General features: G+C 40.0%; 1 protein-coding gene across 2 annotated transcripts; it reads left to right on the top strand.

The window, feature by feature from the left end:
- The first annotated feature begins 111 nt into the window (after positions 1-111).
- On the top strand, positions 112-18,179 carry LOC144078254 (interphotoreceptor matrix proteoglycan 2-like). Of its 2 annotated transcripts, none has more exons than XM_077606391.1 (21): positions 112-292; positions 364-519; positions 1,805-1,971; positions 2,060-2,088; positions 3,235-3,267; positions 3,666-3,721; positions 7,453-8,726; positions 8,796-8,948; positions 9,105-9,163; positions 9,270-9,290; positions 9,420-9,673; positions 9,795-9,856; positions 9,941-10,157; positions 10,279-11,654; positions 11,733-11,952; positions 13,371-13,581; positions 13,706-13,894; positions 14,413-14,569; positions 14,938-15,017; positions 15,211-15,263; positions 16,116-18,179. In XM_077606391.1, the coding sequence occupies exons 1-20, from the start codon at positions 214-216 to the stop codon at positions 15,242-15,244; spliced, it is 4,827 nt and encodes a 1,608-aa protein (XP_077462517.1). In that variant the 5' UTR covers positions 112-213; the 3' UTR covers positions 15,245-15,263; positions 16,116-18,179. The 2 variants fall into 2 exon arrangements, with proteins under 2 accessions (XP_077462517.1, XP_077462516.1); XM_077606390.1 differs by having other exon boundaries at positions 14,413-14,608.
- Positions 18,180-18,832: the final 653 nt, after the last annotated feature.

Raw genomic sequence — 18,832 nt, 5'->3', positions numbered from 1 at the left:
AGGAAGCTGGCCGGGTCAAGTAAATAACGTCTGCCCGCTAACACTCATCCACCCCAACAGCTTAACAAATAGGATTAAAGCTTCCATCTGCTCACCTGAGACAAAGCCACCCGGTGAGCTTCGTCCCTCCAGCTTGTCACCAAACGGCGTCTGGGGAACTGTGAGGGACGTTCCACATGAGCTGGGGACGTGAGCTGCGGCATTGGGTTTGACATGGCGGGAAAGCGTCGCGGGTTGTGGCTATGGACGTTGGGGCTACTGCTTCTATCTGGCTGTGTGGACATGGAGTCAGGTCAGTCTCTTCCCGCGGAATGGTTCTCGCTCATCTGTTTTGGTCAACTCGCTTCTCCTTGCCACCCTAAGGTGATGGATCTGAAGATGTGCAGCTTCTGATGAAGCATCATGGGGCTATGACTCGCAGGAAAAGGAATCTCATGTTTCCCAACGGAGTGAAACTTTGCAGTCAGGAGACATTAGACCAGGCCGTTTCCAACCATCTCAACTACTTTCACCTAAGAGGTTTGTTATATTGATTTGATGTACAGTTTCTTATATACCTATATCCCTGGATTTGCGCTTAAATTGCATGTAGCTGCTCTCTTAACCCACTTACCGGCTTAAAAACTACGTCTGGCATCATTAAAGGCAACCGATGGCAGTGAGGTCAGATGTCACAGAGCGCTAAAAGCTTAACTCTTGATTGGGCACTCATTTAGCTCATTGGCTGCCATTAGCGACACTAGACGTCCAATCTATTTTGACTGGGAGAGGCTGACAGCCAATGATCAATGGCGCTGACTCGCGAGCATTCACCGCCAATCTCCATTTTGTGATTTTTAGAATTTTTAATTTCCTGAAAGAAAAATCCAACTTTGCTCAACGGTAATGGGGTTTACCAAACTTTTTGAAACTAAGACCTACTTCTTGGGTGATGGCTGCAGATGGATACTTATGAAATACCTTTAACCGTGTTATTATTAATTTTTGGGCGATCACAGACTCCAATCCATTTTGACTGGGAGAACTAACTGGTAGTGATGATTCACTGCCAAACTTCCCAGCAACACTGCCAGGAAATCACAATGTCCTTAGGGATGACTTAGTACTTAACGGGAACGTGTTGGTGTTGCTGGTCTAAAATAGTGGTGTCTAAAGTACGGCCCGGGAGCCAAGTCTGGCCAGCTGCCCAATTTGCATTAGGCCAGCAGCAAATGATGAAAATATCATTGAATATGGCTCGCACAAGAAGCCTCATTTCAGCCTACAATACGCTTCTCAGTTTTAACATTAGATGCAGTGCTTCTTCATTAGTTGACGGGTCAAAACCTGACATGTTAAAACAAATGTAAAAACCTACTTAAAATTGTTTTTGGTAGTTTAAATCAAAGTATAAATATTTTGTAATATCTTCATACCTTTGGATTATTTTGTTGCTTATAGCCCTTAACTCAGTCACTTCTATTGACAGTTATAGATATCAAATTTATTTCAACGATGAAAGCATTGAGTTATCTTATCTAACTCCCACTGATGGTGATAGACTTCCAACACAATTTGACTGAATTGCTTGATCTCTATCAGCCCTCCCAGTCAAAATGGATTGGACGTCTATCGCGGTCAATGTCAGCCAAAGAGTTAACACTTAAAATACATTTTGAAACCCGCTTTTTTTTAACTTGTGGAAAGTGGAAAGATTTCACGTTGGCCCTTGCATGGTTAGATATTCTTTATTTTTAAAAGGCTCCCGAAGAAAAAAAGTTTTGATACTTTAGAACTTTCTAGAACTTTTTGCTGTATATTCCAGTGTGTCAGGAGACGGTCTGGGAGGCCTTCAAGATATTCTGGGACCAGTTGCCAGAACGTGATCAGTACCGGGACTGGGTGAGCCGCTGTATGAATGGCTCCATTAACGTAAAGGAGATTGGCAAGTTCTTCAGTGAATCGGAGGTGCACCTCAGCCTCATTAGGAGCGTGAGTAACCATTATGGTTGGACACAATCAAGTTTTAGGTTGGTCTAGTATGTAACGTGTGACAAGCTTCTTTTAATGCCTCTTTCAGAGAGTTGGGATGGCGGCACCCATGAGCAGGTCAGTGTCACATTATTGTTGATCCATTTGCATTATTTGATGCTTTCAATGGGATAGAATTTATTTGTATATTATATTTCAAAGATTGCATTTCAGACATGTAGACAGTGTCAATATGTCCTTTTATTTGGATAGTTTATTGTGCCTCACAAATGTAGGTGCACCATATTCTATATTTTTGAATCATTTTTGGAACAAAGTGCTGTCTGAGAATCCCATCCATACATTAGACAGTATGACATGAAAAACTGCTCATGTAAAAAGAAAGACAATCTGTGGGGCAGTTTGAAAGCGTTGAGGCAGGTTACCTTGCTTATTTGAGGCCGTGCGCCAGAAATGATCTGATCTTGACCATTAATCAAATTCAGCCAATGAGTATGCTGACCTTTCATCATATGATTGATGACTCGTTGTAACATGAGTTTTTGAAATCAGCTACTAAAATAAACATGATTTGAATGATATTCTAATTTATTGAAAGATACCTGTTCATAGCATCGAGTAAGAAATACATGACTGCCAAAAGTATCCTCAGTGATTTATGGGGGAGTTGACTTTGAACATTCTATGGATGGGAGCTATTTTCCATTCTCTTAGATCAAACAGTGTTTTGGCAAAGCGATTTACTTTTCATGTTGGTTTTTGCTGTAGATTGACAGTAAAACTAATGTGTGTTTGCTTTCAACTATCACACCGTAAGCATAGCAAACAAAATCAATGTGACAGCATTATGAGAACTTTATCAGGCTCTGCTCATGGACACTACAATAGACTGTCTGACTAATAGGATTATTTTGAAATTGTCACTGTGATGGATATTGCATAATATGATTGCAAGCAACATATCTCACGATTAGCTCATTTGGCACTGATAGCCATCAGTGTTATCCAATTAATAATGAGATTCAATTTTTATTTTTCAAGCTTGACTTTTGGATTCTGGTTGACAAGTTTTCTTGCCAATGGTACAGAAAGAGCATTCAGATTGGTTGATGCTTAACCCCAAAATCTAAATTTGAGAAGCACTATGGCTGACAATATAGGTTTATCATATCTTAAGTCCGAAAGATGGATGCAAGCTTCACACGTCACAAACCTTGATGTTTTGTTGACAAAAAGTGTGTTGTGTTTCCTTACGTGCTGCAGTGTTCCCATCAGCTCAGGCCCACCTATGTGCAGGTAGGCCTCAATGTACCAATTAATAAGAAATGGCAGGCGGTACCTTTTCATGGTCTCTCTTTTATTACCATTATTATTATTATTATTATTATTATTATTATTACTATTATTATTATTATTATTATTATTATTATTATTATTATTATTATTATTATTATTATTATTATTATACTATATTTTTATAGTATACTATGCTACTGCTGTACAATAGCTGCAAAGCAAGACAAAACTACTTGGAATAAAAAAGGGATTTCATTAGCCTCATGTTTCAGTGTTAACTTCAGTGATGCTTGTGTTCTGTCCCGTTGCTTGGCGTAAATTGCTGTGTTAAGTGTTGGCCTTCTCCTATCATAAAAGGTTAGTTTTCTCTTGTTTTATTTTGTTTTTGTATCTTGCAGTTCCGAGAATTTGCCAGGGATTCCAGGCAAAGGACTTTTGAGCAACGCCCAGCCAGGTAAAGAATTGCCTCATCTCACTTTCCCAAAAAATGCAAATGAAGTTCGTTGAAGACTATTTATTGTGAAGGGTTGTGTGTCACTTACATATACGATGGGATTCACTAGCAAGGAGTCCAGACTGTTTGCCAGTCCTTGGCCAAAGTAAGCTGGGATAGTCTCCAGCTCAACTGTGACCCTGAACAGGATAAGCGGTACAGAATGGATGTGTAGATGGCTTTATTGGAGTCAGCTGTTCAGAAACTGATGTATTCTTAGATGGGGAAAAAACGATACAATATTGCAATGGTCAGGTGGACAGTTGTGTGGAGCTAAACGTGTGGAGATGGGAAGAGCATATTTTATTGGATTAGAAGCCTGTAGTGACATGGTGATAATGTTGCAAGAGCTGTCACATTGGGGGCACGTTACATATCGAGTAGATCCACATCCGCAAATTTGATTAGAAAAAGGTGATAAAGGCAAAATGAATAGTAAAATTGAAAACTTTTGACAAGATCCAAATCAGTTTCATTGTATTGAGGGGAAAGAAATAGCCAAAGTATTACCATTGGTTATAAAGAGTTATAGAAACAAGCAGAGAAAAGAAGAAGAAAAAAGTTATGAATGCTTTTAACTGTGATTTTTTTTTTAACTCGTTATAAACGGGAACGAGTGAAAAAGAGTTGTAAGAGGCATACATTTCAGCATATACTTATGAACAGATGCTGATCAAGGAAGAGTGATGGGCTTGGCTGTCTAGGCCTATGACAGCTTATCTGAGGGTTAACCAAGGACAAATCTGAGTCGAAAGAACTATCTTAGCTGCTCATGAATAGTGGGAGAGTTTCTGCCTTCTGGACAAAAACTAGACGATGACTTCACACAAGGAACTCTTGTCAAGTGAATTGGTCTATTTTCACAATTTAATTAGTATGTAGTAACAGTGAATCTGAATTTAGAAAGTTTAATACTCTGTGCGAACCTGGGCCTGGGGTCCCCAAAAATATGTTATTTACAAATAACATGTTATTTAATGTAACATTTGGGGACCTGTGGGCCAATAAAAGAGTCATACTAAAACAATTACCTCATCTAACCTTAGCTTTGAGCTTATTAACAGCTCTGATATAATTGTGACATATACATATAGTAAATCTGACGTTCATGTATGCTTGCAGTATTGTGTGGATGACTACTGAATGAAATCACATTTTAACAAAGTTAAGTTCCTCTCCAGCAATCAGTTCATAAATAATTTGGTTGAAAGATGAAAAAGAAAATAATTCTTATTGCATCAAGGAGTGCACGATAGTTATATGTTAAACTGGTGTGAACAGGGGTCTTTGGGAAAATGTCTCCTCTGTCAGCAACCCCTCTACCCATAAAAGTGTGAGGCACCAAAAGATCTTGCTAGTATATATAACCGTACCTGACCATTTCAATCAATCAATTAAATCCTTTATTCAACTAGATAAGCATCACTGAGATTAAAAGCTCATTTCTAAGAGTGATATTGCCAAGCAAGGCAGCCCTAGACAGTTTACTACAGGCAAAAAAAATACTTCTGAATAGGTTCATATTAAATGCTAGTAGTAGGTAGTTATCAGACAGATTTGCACCGTCTGAAAAAAGCTGTTTGTAACCTTTTAGAAAGGTTTTAAATCTTGAGCAATCGCAACAATTTGCAGTTTGTTCCAGGCTGTAAAACCAGCATAGGTAAATGCCCATTTATCTAATTTGGTTCACACTCTGGGTACAACTAGCCGAATGCCATGTTGGGGCCTTAACGGGCACTCATGTTTTACTTGATGCAGAAAATAACAATAAAAGGACATCAGTTCAAACTGAGTTTTGTGGAAAAGCAATGCTGCATCTGGTAACAAATCCGCACTCTTAAGAGCTTTTTAAGATGTCATTCGAGGTTCATCAATGTTGAGTCAATAACCATATTCGATTGGAAAAAGCAAAGTGGTCAAGAGAAAGTGGAAAATAACTCCTCTTGTTTGAGTCAATCCTCGTGCCATAACATTAAGGAGCAACAGGGTTCTTGACGGAGATTTGATAGAGCAGCCTGCTAAAAGAGAATTACGATAATCCAGGCCAGAGGTCACGAGCATGGACTAGTTTTTCAAGGCAGAGACAAAGAAAACTATTTCGATCTTCAACAAGTGAAAAGCCTGCACTTGTTGTGTGGGGAGGAGGTGAAAGCAATTTATACTAAAATTCATTTTCACTTGATCTGTATTTGGATAATAGACTTGGCACTTGAAAAAAGACAGTTTTCTTGGTACACCTGTTTTGAGGTGGCCGCAGTGATTGCAATTCAGTTGGGATAACATTCATTCATAAGAAGGGAATTCTAGGTATTTTGCTAGACGTAAAGGAAATCCCAAACTTTAAACTCGTCCTACAGTTTGTTTTTTCTGACGTATATGATGCAACCTTAGTAGATACTACAGTAAGTCACTGATTCTTTGGCAATGGGCTCTTTGCAAAAAATGTCATGATGTCACGTTAGCTAAAATTTTCTGCCGCTGGTTTCCTCCCATTGCTACCGTTCATATTCTCTGGTTTTTGGGGAAGCGCAAACTTTCATAGTAATGCTTTATTTTCTTTTTCCTCAAGCAATCCAAACAAAAAACACGAATACTGTAATAAGGTGTTCTTGTGTTCACATCACCAACTGATTTCAAGGCTTATGTTTTACAAAAACGATGGTTTCGTGGTTATTTTGCGAATGCGCTGTAAACACGGCATTACAAAAAGGCAATGTTTTTTTGTATATATGTATATATATTGGCCTATAATTGACTAAAAGTATACTTGGGGAAGGAGGATTTTGCACTGTCAATTGTGACAACTGTCCTTTTTGATTAAGCTAGTTTCAAATTGAAACATTTCAGTTTAGTCACCGTTGTGACTGCTTTAATGAGGCAATCGTTAGGAAATGGGGGGGGGATGGCGACAGACAGCATCGACTTTGCAGGATTCCAGCTTCATAGCAGTGAAACTTTCATTCATTCATTCAACTTCCATACCGCCCATCCTCGAGAGGGTTGCGGGTGTTGCTGGACCCTAACCCAGCTGTCTTCGGGCGAAAGGCAGACTACATCCCTAGACTGGTCGCCAGTCAGTCGTAGGGCACACGCTGCGAAACTTGATTAACTGAATACATGGATATATGGATTTGTGGTCACTGGTGGTCATCTGCTGTGATTGGTGATCTTGTGGTGTCAAATTGGAAATCACCACATGATGACATGTAGAAAGAGCAAGGGATAAATAGGTGCATGCAGGATTGAAATTGACGAGGAGCAGCTGTTGTCAGTCAACTTGCACACACCCCACGCGCAGAAGCAAGCAACTGGTGCCAGAACACATGCACCCCGTGTCCAGAATAGCTCATTAAGCCTAATTACAAGCTACAGCCTGGTCAATAGTGGACCGCCAGCTGAGTTTTTCCTGAGCGTTCTGCTCAGCGAGTATCAGGGTCATAACAATACCTGGCGCCTGATGACCCGTAAAATCCGAGTTTGATAAAAGTGGTCTGTGGTAAGGGTGATATACATGTGGGTACTCACTGCATAACCAAACTAAGCATGTTGTCATCGTGTCATGTTTGCATGAAGAGCCAGGTCGGTCCTACTTCCATTGTCCGAGGGAAAGTTCTTGATTTAGGTCTGTTGAATCATCAGCTCATCAGTTTTAAAATATATGTATATTTTGTTTTACTCTTGGAATATTGCAGTTAAAGAAACACCTTCGCATAGTCAAGAGGCCCCTGCTTGGACACCCTCGCCCTCTGTACACGAAGAAGTCCTTGAGGCAGAAATAACAAAGACTCCTGTGGAGTTGACCTATGACTCTGTTGTCGTGGCAGTCCCAGACGAGGCTGCAGGCTGTGGCTCCAACGTGGCAGGTCACTCTGACAAAACCACTAAGGTTCCTCTTGATTCTATTGTCAAGCTTATCGCTAAGCCTACGCAGGTCACACAAGAGGATAGTAGTGCAGGGGTCACAGCTTTAATGGAGGACATTTTTTCCGTCGCATTTCAACCAGACATGTTGAGTGAAGAAACGCATTTGGAAAACGAAAATGATTTTACACAATATCCAACTGAAATTGTGGATGGTGCCACAAACACGGAAGAGCCATCGGTGGCTACGAATGACTTTGTCAAATCAGTTGATGAGGCACAAGAGGAGGGTCCTGTTGAAGCTACAGAAGTACCAGATGAACATCCAACTGAACCACCCATTATACCTACAGAGGTAGCGATTGTCCTAGAAAATGTGGAAGAAGTGCAACTTTCAATTGATTTGAAGCCTAAGGAGGAAACAGACCTCTCAGAAGTAAAACCGATGGGAACTGATATTGTGGGTGATTCTTTGGAGTCAAGAGATGACACGACTCACTTCACGGAAGGAGCCAGGTCAGAAGATTTTGAACCTGAAATTGTAATAAGGGTAATTGAAGACAACATGGATAAGTCACATCACAAGTCAGATGAGGATGCAAGTCCAGTTATTTTTCTGGAAAGTTCAGAGGAAATCGTGCCAGGGACTGGCTCAGAGGAATCAGAAGTAAACGAGGAGCTTCAGGAAGAACCAGATGAAGTACAGCCATCAGAAATGCCCACGCTGAGTTCTCCTTCTGAATCTGACAGTGCAGATTTTTTTTCTGAAGTTGGGGAAGATGTTCTAGGGGAAGATCTTGGAACGGATGTCTCCTCTGAGGATGATGACCCTGAAGATTCTGTCCAGACAACTCCTGCAGAGGTTATCCCTGATGAAGACCAGTTTATCTTTCCCGATGTAGTGATGGCAGAAAAAATGCATACTGATCCCCCATTCCAAGTTGTTAAAGCCACTGTGGAGAGTGGTACCAAAGATGCGACAACACCAAGGAACATTGTGCAAGCCACCACAACATACATTGTGGAATACAACAATGGCAACTTCCCAGATGTCACAGACCCACCCGGGAAGGCCGATAGCCCCTTTGAAGACCAGGAGAACTCAGTGAGTCATTACGTCTCAGATCCCAAATTTATTGAATTGCACTAACCTTTTACATTTTCGCACATTCAGTTTCATAATGAAATCGATGACACCTTCCTACGGCCTCTGAAGGACCAAATGGTGGAACTGAGCATTACCTTAAGAGAGGAATCCTACAACGGTGCCCTGAGAGACCCAAGTAGCGTTCAATACCTTCAACTAGTTCGGCGCTTCACCCACAGGGTAGGCTGACGCGAGATCATTATGATCTATGGGTTGAATTTTTGATAAATCTTAACAGTCTCAATGCTAATGGATTATCATTTTTCTTCATCAAAAGTTTTTTTTCCCATAAATACGCAACCAAAACAATTCTTGCTTCCTGCAATTTACATCCAGGTTAGAGAAGCTTTTGAGAAACTCCCAGGCTTCAAGAATGTCTTCGTCATTGAATTCAGGTAGAGATTTGTTATGATGAACTCATTGTTAACAGACTTGTTTAAAAAAGAAAATTCCTCTAATTTTCTTGTGTTTTTTACATTTATTTATTATAATTGTTGTCAGACCTCAAAAGGACCTTGAACGGTGAGTCTGCATCCTTTTGTATTTTACACATTTATACTTGCAAGATGAAAGCAACTGTAGATAGTGAGATATGGGGTAGTAAAATAATAGCCTTCAATATTTTTTGCCATTTCATTCTTTACCTTTTAGGGGTCTGGTGGTTCATGTTCACTATGCCATTACTTTGGCGGTGGACAGTGATGGTATCTCCGACACCATGATGGATTTCATCACGCTGCAGAACAATCTAGTGGAAAAGAGCTACCCAGACGCTGCCGAAGAGCCAACAGTTGTTTACACCATCACCGACTTCCGGAACTACATCACAGAAGCTCTTCATAAAGACGACTTCCTTCCCAACAGCAGCCTGGGCACCAACTCTGATCTGCTGTTGCTGGAGAACGGTAATTGGATGAATAACTCGCCACCATTTTCTTTTTTTTTAACTTTATCAAAAATAGAAGAGTTGCCAAGCAAGTGACTAGACTCACATTTTTTTTTAATTTTGTCCCCTCTGTCCTACAGATGAGAATTTGTTATCTCCAGGCAATCCAACTAGTCGACCAGCTGACTTTTATGAAAACATGGTGAGTTACCTCTAAATGCACAAAACATATGGGTACATCCATCTTCCTTCCTGATGATTAATTCATGATAATCACTTTGAACAGGATAACGTCCTTGCTGCAGAGCGACCACCAAATCAGGAGACGGAGAACAGGGATACTTTTCTGAAGAAAGATGACTTCCTTTTAGACTCATTTGACTTGAAGAAAGAAACAAAGAGTGAAGCTGTGAGCGAAAATGATGTTTTCACGGTTGATGAGACCACAACACTTTCATCGACCCCCGAGAGGATTCCAAGCCAGAGGCCAAGCATTGGAAACTGTGAGTTTATGGTTCTGAACAAAAATCTTGGATCATTTTAATCCAAATACTTCAACTACAACCTCGCTATACATGGCTACACAGGATTGATATACTCTTCATGTGTTTTTGCAATTGACAGCTCAGAAAAATCCGAACGGCCTTGAGGTCATTAGGGATTATGGATCTGGCTCTGGTTTCTCAGGAGGAGGGCAGGATGGAGTCATTCAGCCTTGGGAACTGGAAGTTAGCTTTTATGGTGAAAGCCACCTGGAGATCCTGCCACCACCAGATCTTGAAGAGATAGACGAGGATGACGGAATCCAAGAAGTAGGGGAGTTTCTTGGTCAGTCAATAACCAACAAACAGGAGGATGTTATGGATTTGAGGTCCACCTCTTCTACACCTTTACACGCACATTCTATATTTGAAGAATCTAAACCATTTGGAGGCACAGAGAACCCATTCTTGGACCAGGTTTTATTTACACCACACATCAGCACAAACCCTCGGTTCTTTACCACTGATCTGCCCGTGTTTTCACCCAAAGGCACCTTGACAGTCGAGTTGTCGGTGCAGACAGTGGAGGCATCTGGCCTCTATGAGGAGCCTTACATGACGCTGGATCAACGCAATCAACACAAATTAGGTTTTACACCGGATGTGGAAGGGACCACAGAAGTCACATCTTCAATTTTGCACAAAAATATTAAAACTGCAGCAGAATCAAGAGACAAAGGAATAATTCCTACTCAAGAGCCTGGCCCGACCACACAGGAGTTAGCCCTCGGAGTTCCCAATTTGCCACTTCCAAATACCCACCATGACGAGGTTGAAGTATTGGAGGAGCAACTGATCACGTTCTCACAACCAAAAACGCCAGTCGTTGTCAGCCTTGAAGAAGACCTTGCCATTGACGAAATTTTAGTTGTCACAACGACTGCTGCCACTACTCCTGTTGTTACCTTTTCTCCTCTTAGTTCAGACACTAACTCTATTGCTCTTTCACCTGAAAAAGATTCACCATTCACTCGAGTGTCAGACTCGGTACCTGAAGACGAGGACTTACTCAACCCTGAGCACGCCAATCATGAAGAACATGATTTATTCAGCACACTGTCTTCACAAGTTAGCAAGAAAAAAAGTCCTTCAGAAGATGATATTTTGAGGACAAATTTGGAAGTCCTTAAAACAGCAACAGTTATACTTCCAGAAATCACTAAAAGTACAGAGGCAACTGAAATAATGGCAGTCAAGCACAATGTCTCTGAAGTGACGGGCATTGACGTTAGCCTTGACGTGTTTCAGCAGTCCAGCATGGTAACGGAAAGTGACAGCAGTGGCTATTCGAGTGGGGCGCAGGGCTCAGAGTTGGATGCGATTGCAATGCCAACTAGACCTATTCAAGCCCTGACGGTGTTCTTCAGACTTCGTGTGACCAACATGGCGTTCTCCATGGACCTTTTCAACAAGAGCTCCCCTGAATACAAAGCACTGGAGCAACGATTTCTACAACTGGTAAGTATTGAGTGAGAGTAAAAATTTGACGTGAGAATGACATTTTTTAAGTGACTTGTTTTTTTCTGTGTATTTCAGCTAGTTCCATACCTGCAGTCCAACCTAAACAACTTCCAGAACTTGGAGATCCTCAACTTCAGAAATGGCAGTATTGTGGTCAATAGCCGTATGAGATTTGGGAGGCCAGTTTCCAAAGGTGTTGCCAACGTTGTCTTCCTCATCCTTGAGGACTTTGCTAACACTGCCTATCAAACCATGAACCTGGCTATTGACAAGTACTCACTGGACGTTGAATCAGGTAGGTCAATGTCCTTCTTGCTCACTTGTTTGAACTCGCATTTCTATAGCTAAATCCATTGACATTGCTTCACACAACATATCTTGAATTGAAGAAAGAATGTGGCCAAAACTTCAATTTTTGAATGGTCTTGATTAGGTAAATTAGCCTCTGTGTAATCTAACAATTTTCAGCAATATAACTTGTCCCCTGTAATAAATTTAATAGTCTTCATGAGGCAGTACACATTTGGCTCTATGTAGATAATTAACCCAAATATACTGTTGGTAGACTTTTGTACAATTTAATTTATAAAAGTGTAACAGCATTTCTTTTCTTCTTTACATAGTCATCTTCAAACCAGTCATCCCCTCCAAATTGAGTTTTTCAGACCGTGTAAAGTTATATTCCCGATGTGAACTGCTATTGTAGCTTACAAAAATGAGATCCACTATCAGCCCAATCATGTATTGTGTGTATAATAGTACTCTTACCTCCACTGGGACATGCTTCATTTATTAGGAAGACTAGTTGGCTTTGCGTTACTGTGTGCAAAGACTCTTGACATGCAATCACTGCAGTCAAGACAAATACAGTGCCGTTAATCTGTCTGAGAGGAACGTGAATGGCCCAGAGTCCTGGTCAGCTGCCATCGTTTTGACCTCGGTTTAGCTCTTTGTTACTGTTCATATGTCAATATTTCTGGTATCTACACATAACTTGAGTATTTCATTTAACATTAATATTATTTTTTTTTTTTTTACTTTTTGCTTTCACTTCCTACTTTTGAAAAATAATGTTAGTTTATTGTCTTCTTGGTACTTTGTCGAAATTGACTTTTTATTTTTTAACTTCCACTGCTGCCGTATTGAATTAATACCATTGGCAAAGTATTTGAAGTAAAAAAAATCCTGGTCAATAGCTTTTGAAGAGAATTATTGAATGCTGTAAAATAAAAAGGTTGATTAATTGAAAATGCACTGTATATTCTAAAATGCTAAAAAACACCAACTTTTTACATTCAAAACTCTGAATTAAAATTTATCTTTTCAAATGGATAACAACCCAATTAAACCTTTTCTTTCTTTTTTAAATTTGTTATTCCACAAAGCTATAAGGGATTTATTTTATTTTTCCTATATATTTTTTGAAATTTTAGATTTTCAAAAAAAAAAATGAATAAAAAAGTGGAAATAAAATCCTAAATGTTTTGTCTTTTAGACTTCCCCCCCAAATCTATTTTTTAAAAATGTAAAAGATGAAATATTTCTCTTTTTTTGCATCTTTTAAACATTTGTCTGTTATTAATATTAGATTTTTCTTCATCTGTAATCTTCACTTTTGCTGGCCGTACAAAAAGAAGTGGCAGCCCAAATATGGCCCCCGGGCTGCCACTTTGACACCTGTGCTCTAAGGGAATCTTTCATTATTTCTTTCAGGGGACAAAGCAGATCCCTGTAAGTTCCAAGCATGTAATGCTTTCTCTCAGTGTATGGTCAATCGGTGGTCTGGCGAGGCTGAGTGTGTCTGCGACGCCGGATATCTCAGCGTGGACGGCTTGCCATGTCAGAGTATCTGTGATGTGCAGGAAGACTTCTGCCTCAATGATGGCAAATGTGACATCATTTCGGGCAAGGGCGCCATCTGCAGGTAAAATGTATTCATTTTTAGTATATTTTTTTACATATTAAATACATATATCAGAAAAAGGTGAACGAAAAAGTGGTATTTACTAAAATGGATAATCCAAAACCGCCCTGTTTAATAACCGCAGGTGTCGCGTAGGAGAAAACTGGTGGTATCGTGGCGAACATTGCGAGGAGTACGTCTCTGAACCACTGGTGGTTGGAATTGCCATCGCCTCAGTTGCAGGGTTCCTTGCTGTGGCTGCTGGGATTATCTTCTTCTTGGCCAGGACCCTGCGCGAACAATATGACACCGAAGACATGGAGGACCCTCTGAGGTTAGCGTAGCAGTGACTCTATGATTTACTGGCGGAACATATCCTATGACCGGGCCCCCCGATCCCAAATCATAAAGATCATAACATTGTACCACGACATAAAGATGCCTCCAAAAGCGGAGCTAGGATAAGCTTCAGTAACACTGTGTCAGTTTCAAATGATAATACAGTAATACCTCGATTATCGTGGTTAATGTGGACCAGACATGGCCGCGATAATCGAAAAACCGCGAAGTAGGGTCACCCCTATAAAAAAAGTGCTGAGTACTGGTAGCAAGAGTGGCTTCTGGTTACGAGTTTCAGCGTGGATTTTCAAATTTGTGTGAACTTTTTTTTTTTTTTTTAATTAAACAAAACTTCCCCAGAAAAAAATCCACGATGTAGTGAAGCTGCGAAAATTGAAGCGCGAAACGGCGAGGTATTTGTGTATATCTATAACCAAGAAAACAACAAAAATAGTGACACTGACAAAGAAGCTGTGTTGGAAATGAATGACTGAATGTTATTCTGTGTTACAGACAATGTGAAAGTGTACCCACCCTGGAACGTGCCACAAAATTTAACCCCATGTTTGAGAGCGACCACGTCACGACTCAATATTATCGCCGCTATGACGACAACCTACCACAGTACAGCAGCCCCACTGCCACATCAAACGAGCTCAGTAGCGATGAGGTCCGACACATCTACCAAAACATGGCACTCAGCAAAGAAGTGGGTTTCATCTTAACATCTTGATTGCAGTTTGTGTGCCACCTCAGATCTTTTTATTCTCTAAGTCAACTGCATAGGCTTGATTTACACCACAGGTCCGAGTGCCCAATCTAAAGGGAATGCCTACACTTTAGCTACAAATGTTTACACTGAGGGTACACACGATACAACCGTCATACACAAATTCCTAAATTGAACATAATTTATTCCTTAAGCGACATGGAACAATGAGAGACAAAAGTAAACTATAGTGTTATTTGTTAGACATAGTGGCACTGTCTGTAAGAGCTTCTGACTTTTATCACTGACTGTTGGTTGACCTGTGGCAGGAGATCCAGGAGCGCCTAAGGATCATCGAGTTGTGTGCCAGAGATCAACATTTTGCAGACTTTGTGCGTCAAACACAAGTGTGAGTGATTCAAATATAAAACAATGCGAACGTGATGCCTTTGTCGACACAACTTGCTAAATATCAATTTCCAAATGATGTTTTCTTCATTTTTTACAACTTTTATGTGACACTGGTTGCGTGTTTTGGTGACATTTTTCTCTTTTGTCAAAGATAAACAAGCTATATGCCCTTTTTCTCTTTTTTGGAGCAGATTCCTGGAGCGACGAGGCAGCTCCACCACATAACGAGTTGCAAGCTTAAGAGGTACTGAAGTCATCTGTTTAATAAACTTCTTGGGTTACTTCTACAGAGCATTAACAGGGCCACACTGGAACAAAAGTAAAAATACTCACAGAAAAATGTCAGAACTTCTCCACTAGCATAAATGCAGCTGTATGAGCCTCTCTAGAGACTTATCTATATTACCCAAACCCATGTCAATTAAACATATGACAATGTGGATGTGCCAGAGCTATTAAAACTATGCGATTTTACAAGAACATACTTTTTTTTAATCCTAATGTCAATATGTACGTAACACATTCCTATGTGTTGCTATTGTTCGCTTTGTTACTGCAAAACTGGAATGTTCCCATTGCAGGAATAAGTCCTTTTTAATGGTGTTGTATTCCGAATCAGGGATGGGTAAATATTTCTGCACAAATTTGATTTTTAAAATTCTCTGGTGGAATGCTCAGTTGTCAAGCAGATAAAGTAAACAAAGTTGAATATGTAGGCTATAGTCATTTAAAAGGTGACCCAGTTAGTTATTTATCTTAACCTTTATCTTATGTTGCAAATTATTTAAATGTATGATTCTGTTATTAATTAATATTTTTTCCAATTATATGTGTACATAATTATATTTGCATGATCTTTTAACTACTTTATCCAATCATACATATTATTTATCCCATTCTGAGAGAGCAAAATAGCTGATTTATTCATTCATTGGGGGGTGCTGGAGCCTATCCCTGCACATTTTTGTACAGTATATTTCAAGCCTCTGCGGCCTTCTTTTTCATGGCACACAATTTTTTTTAAAACACTTGACATAACTATTCTTCTTAATATATCGTTACTTTCTCTAATATGATTTTTTTTCTTCCTTTTCAGGGTGGCTCCAAATACTCCTTTATACCGGTCGCCACTTTTTGCATTCTAGAAGGTCAAACCTCTTCATGATGTAGATTGAACATTAGGTTGACTAGCATCTTTCGTCACAGACAGTTGCCTTTGCCTGCGACTGTGAAGGTAGTGACGTGGACGGTCGCAGCTTCTGATTGGACAGGAAAGCGATGAGAGTTTTATTTTTGCCAGACACCTTTTTACCATTGACCCTTTTCACGTTTGTGTCTGATCATTTGGCAATCATTGCCTTCTGGTATCTGAATTTTCTTTTAAAATTCTTATTCTCTTTTCTCCCCCCGCTTTTAATTTCCCTTGGAGGACTTGATACACTGAGAAGAAAGATTTTGGGTTGTTCAATCACTGTAACACATTGGTCATGCAACAGCTGTATGACTGGTGCGGAGTAGTAATGTAGTATTCAAAAAAGGATTTTGCACTTTATGTCATCTGATTGTGTTCAACCCAAAATTCATTTCCTGAGTGATGGAACCTGAAGTGTTAGTGGAAGACCAAAGAATGACATAATCACAGAAATAAATCTGTTACTTTTTGGGGGGGGATGACATCAAGTGCATAAAAACCATCTTTTGTATGATTAAACTTGAACCTGAGTCCAAAACAATTGGATGTATGGTATTCTACCATTTTGCGTAGCATTGTGTTTAGAAAGTACACCTATAAAGCTGCTCTCAGAGAGGCAAACTGTGGCCCGGATACAAGGAAATGCAGAGTTTAATGAGTTGTGGGATTACCCCAAATCTGCCCTTAAATGATGTAAATCCTCCAAAATTGCATTGCTGAATTAACCATATTTTGTGATCATTTTTGTCTCTGGTATATCCGAAATGTTTACACGAGCGGAACAGAACCGTTCTGCCCGTCGCCTCTCATTTTGCCTGCACCACTCCAGCGTGGTTACACATTGCGGTGTCGTTTGCACCTGCCTTCCCAATGTGGTCCCTGAAGACCAAAGGTCCACCACCACCACAATTCTTTCAAGTTTGGTTCCTCAAATTGTGCACTCTTAATAGCTCCATCACATCTTCATCAATCATCTTCTGCTTTCAGAATCACGCAAAATGATCTGCAGGGCAATTTTGGTAGAGGATATCCTTGTTTCGCCCGGTTAGTTAAATAGCTTACCATGAAGTTTGCAATTCTTTTTGCAAACTTAAAATAATTGAGCCCCAAGTTGTTTCTTTTTTTTTTGGTTGCTGTCATGGCACATTGTTACTTTCACTCTTCTGACGCTGCTCATCATCCACAAGAAATTGTGGTGGTATTAACTTCATTTCAAGAAACCGTTACTTCTGTTTTCCTGGGTTTGTTCTCTGGGCCAGCGTGATGCCACCTCAGTGCCTTGGTTGCCCTGTTAGCTTGTGGACGTACGCAGGTCTGGGGCCTAGAAACAAACAACATTGGCGTTTAAACCTGGATCAGTAAACTTGCTCCTCTTTTTCGGTCCAGTCAGCCGCCTGCACAGTGCAATCATGCACCTTGCATGTTTACAACAACCATAGATGGAGAGTAACCTGGCGATGCATTAGCATTTTTTAAAGCAACAACCTGTTGCCGCTCTTACCGATAAGAAGGAACATTGCGAAGATGCTTATTTTATACGTTCATATATTTTCATGGTAGTTTAGCTAAGAAGCTCAACCTAAAATCCTCAAGATTGCATATTGTACTTATATCGTTTTTTTTGTCGGCGTCACATGTGATGCCTAGTTAGAATCTTAGCATGTTGAAAGTGTGTTAATTCTGGTCGTATTTATTTTTTCTGACATTAATCTGATTAACTGGCTAAAATTCCAAACAATGCACCCTTGAAACAACATGCATTTGGTGTTTGTGTATTGACTTTCCTTGTGGGTTTGCTTGTTTAGTTGTCTCTCTCGGAAAAGAATCAAAAGAGCTGCTTTGCCGATATGACTGTCTTGTGTTTTGTATTGTGTTTTTTATTGGTTCAATCAAAGAGCAACATGACTGTGTGGTGTGTTTGTGCGAGCGGCTCAGTTTTCTAAAATAAAATGAGGATATTTTTGACTACGCCTCCTCACTGATTCCTTAACATATTTGTAGATGAGATGAGATAATTATCGTTAGATTGAAAAGTAGAGCTATATCTTTCCAACGTTAAACAAAAAATGACATGCATGTGTTTTTTTGTTCTTAGCTGAAAGCAATTTATTATCTACAAACTGTTTCTTCCAAATACTGAGAATTTACACGATGAATTTACAAGCCTAGGTCATGTAACATACACTTCTCCTGAGACAATATGATTCCACAAATATGCCTTGGGATGCCCACAATTAGGTCACTTAGAATGAGCTTTTTACTGTATTGAGGGGTGTGGGTGAAAAACAGACACGTTCTACTTCCTCGGAAAGTGGATGTAATCACAGTTGATAAGGCCACCTTATAAGCTAACGCCCTCAGTAGTCTATCAGTACTATGACGGAAACAATTCCGCAACAGCTCCGGCCAACACGCGATAACTGTATTAAACTCAGAATAAAATAAATCCCTTTCTGCAACATGTTCCTTGTAACTGCTGCTGCACACATAATACAAGATTAGTACTGCATTCACTTATGTAGTCTTGTTGCCATTACCAAAGCCAATGGATAACGCTATCTGGCTGGGTAGCTAATTTAAGACATTCCAAAGGGTTTGGGAACATCTACCTATCTAGCTAG

Source organism: Stigmatopora argus, chromosome 1 (assembly GCF_051989625.1).
Source record: "Stigmatopora argus isolate UIUO_Sarg chromosome 1, RoL_Sarg_1.0, whole genome shotgun sequence".
In the NCBI taxonomy this organism is placed as follows: domain Eukaryota; kingdom Metazoa; phylum Chordata; class Actinopteri; order Syngnathiformes; family Syngnathidae; genus Stigmatopora; species Stigmatopora argus.
The sequence above is the reverse complement of the archived record's forward strand: the minus strand, read 5'-3'. Positions and strand labels throughout refer to the sequence as shown.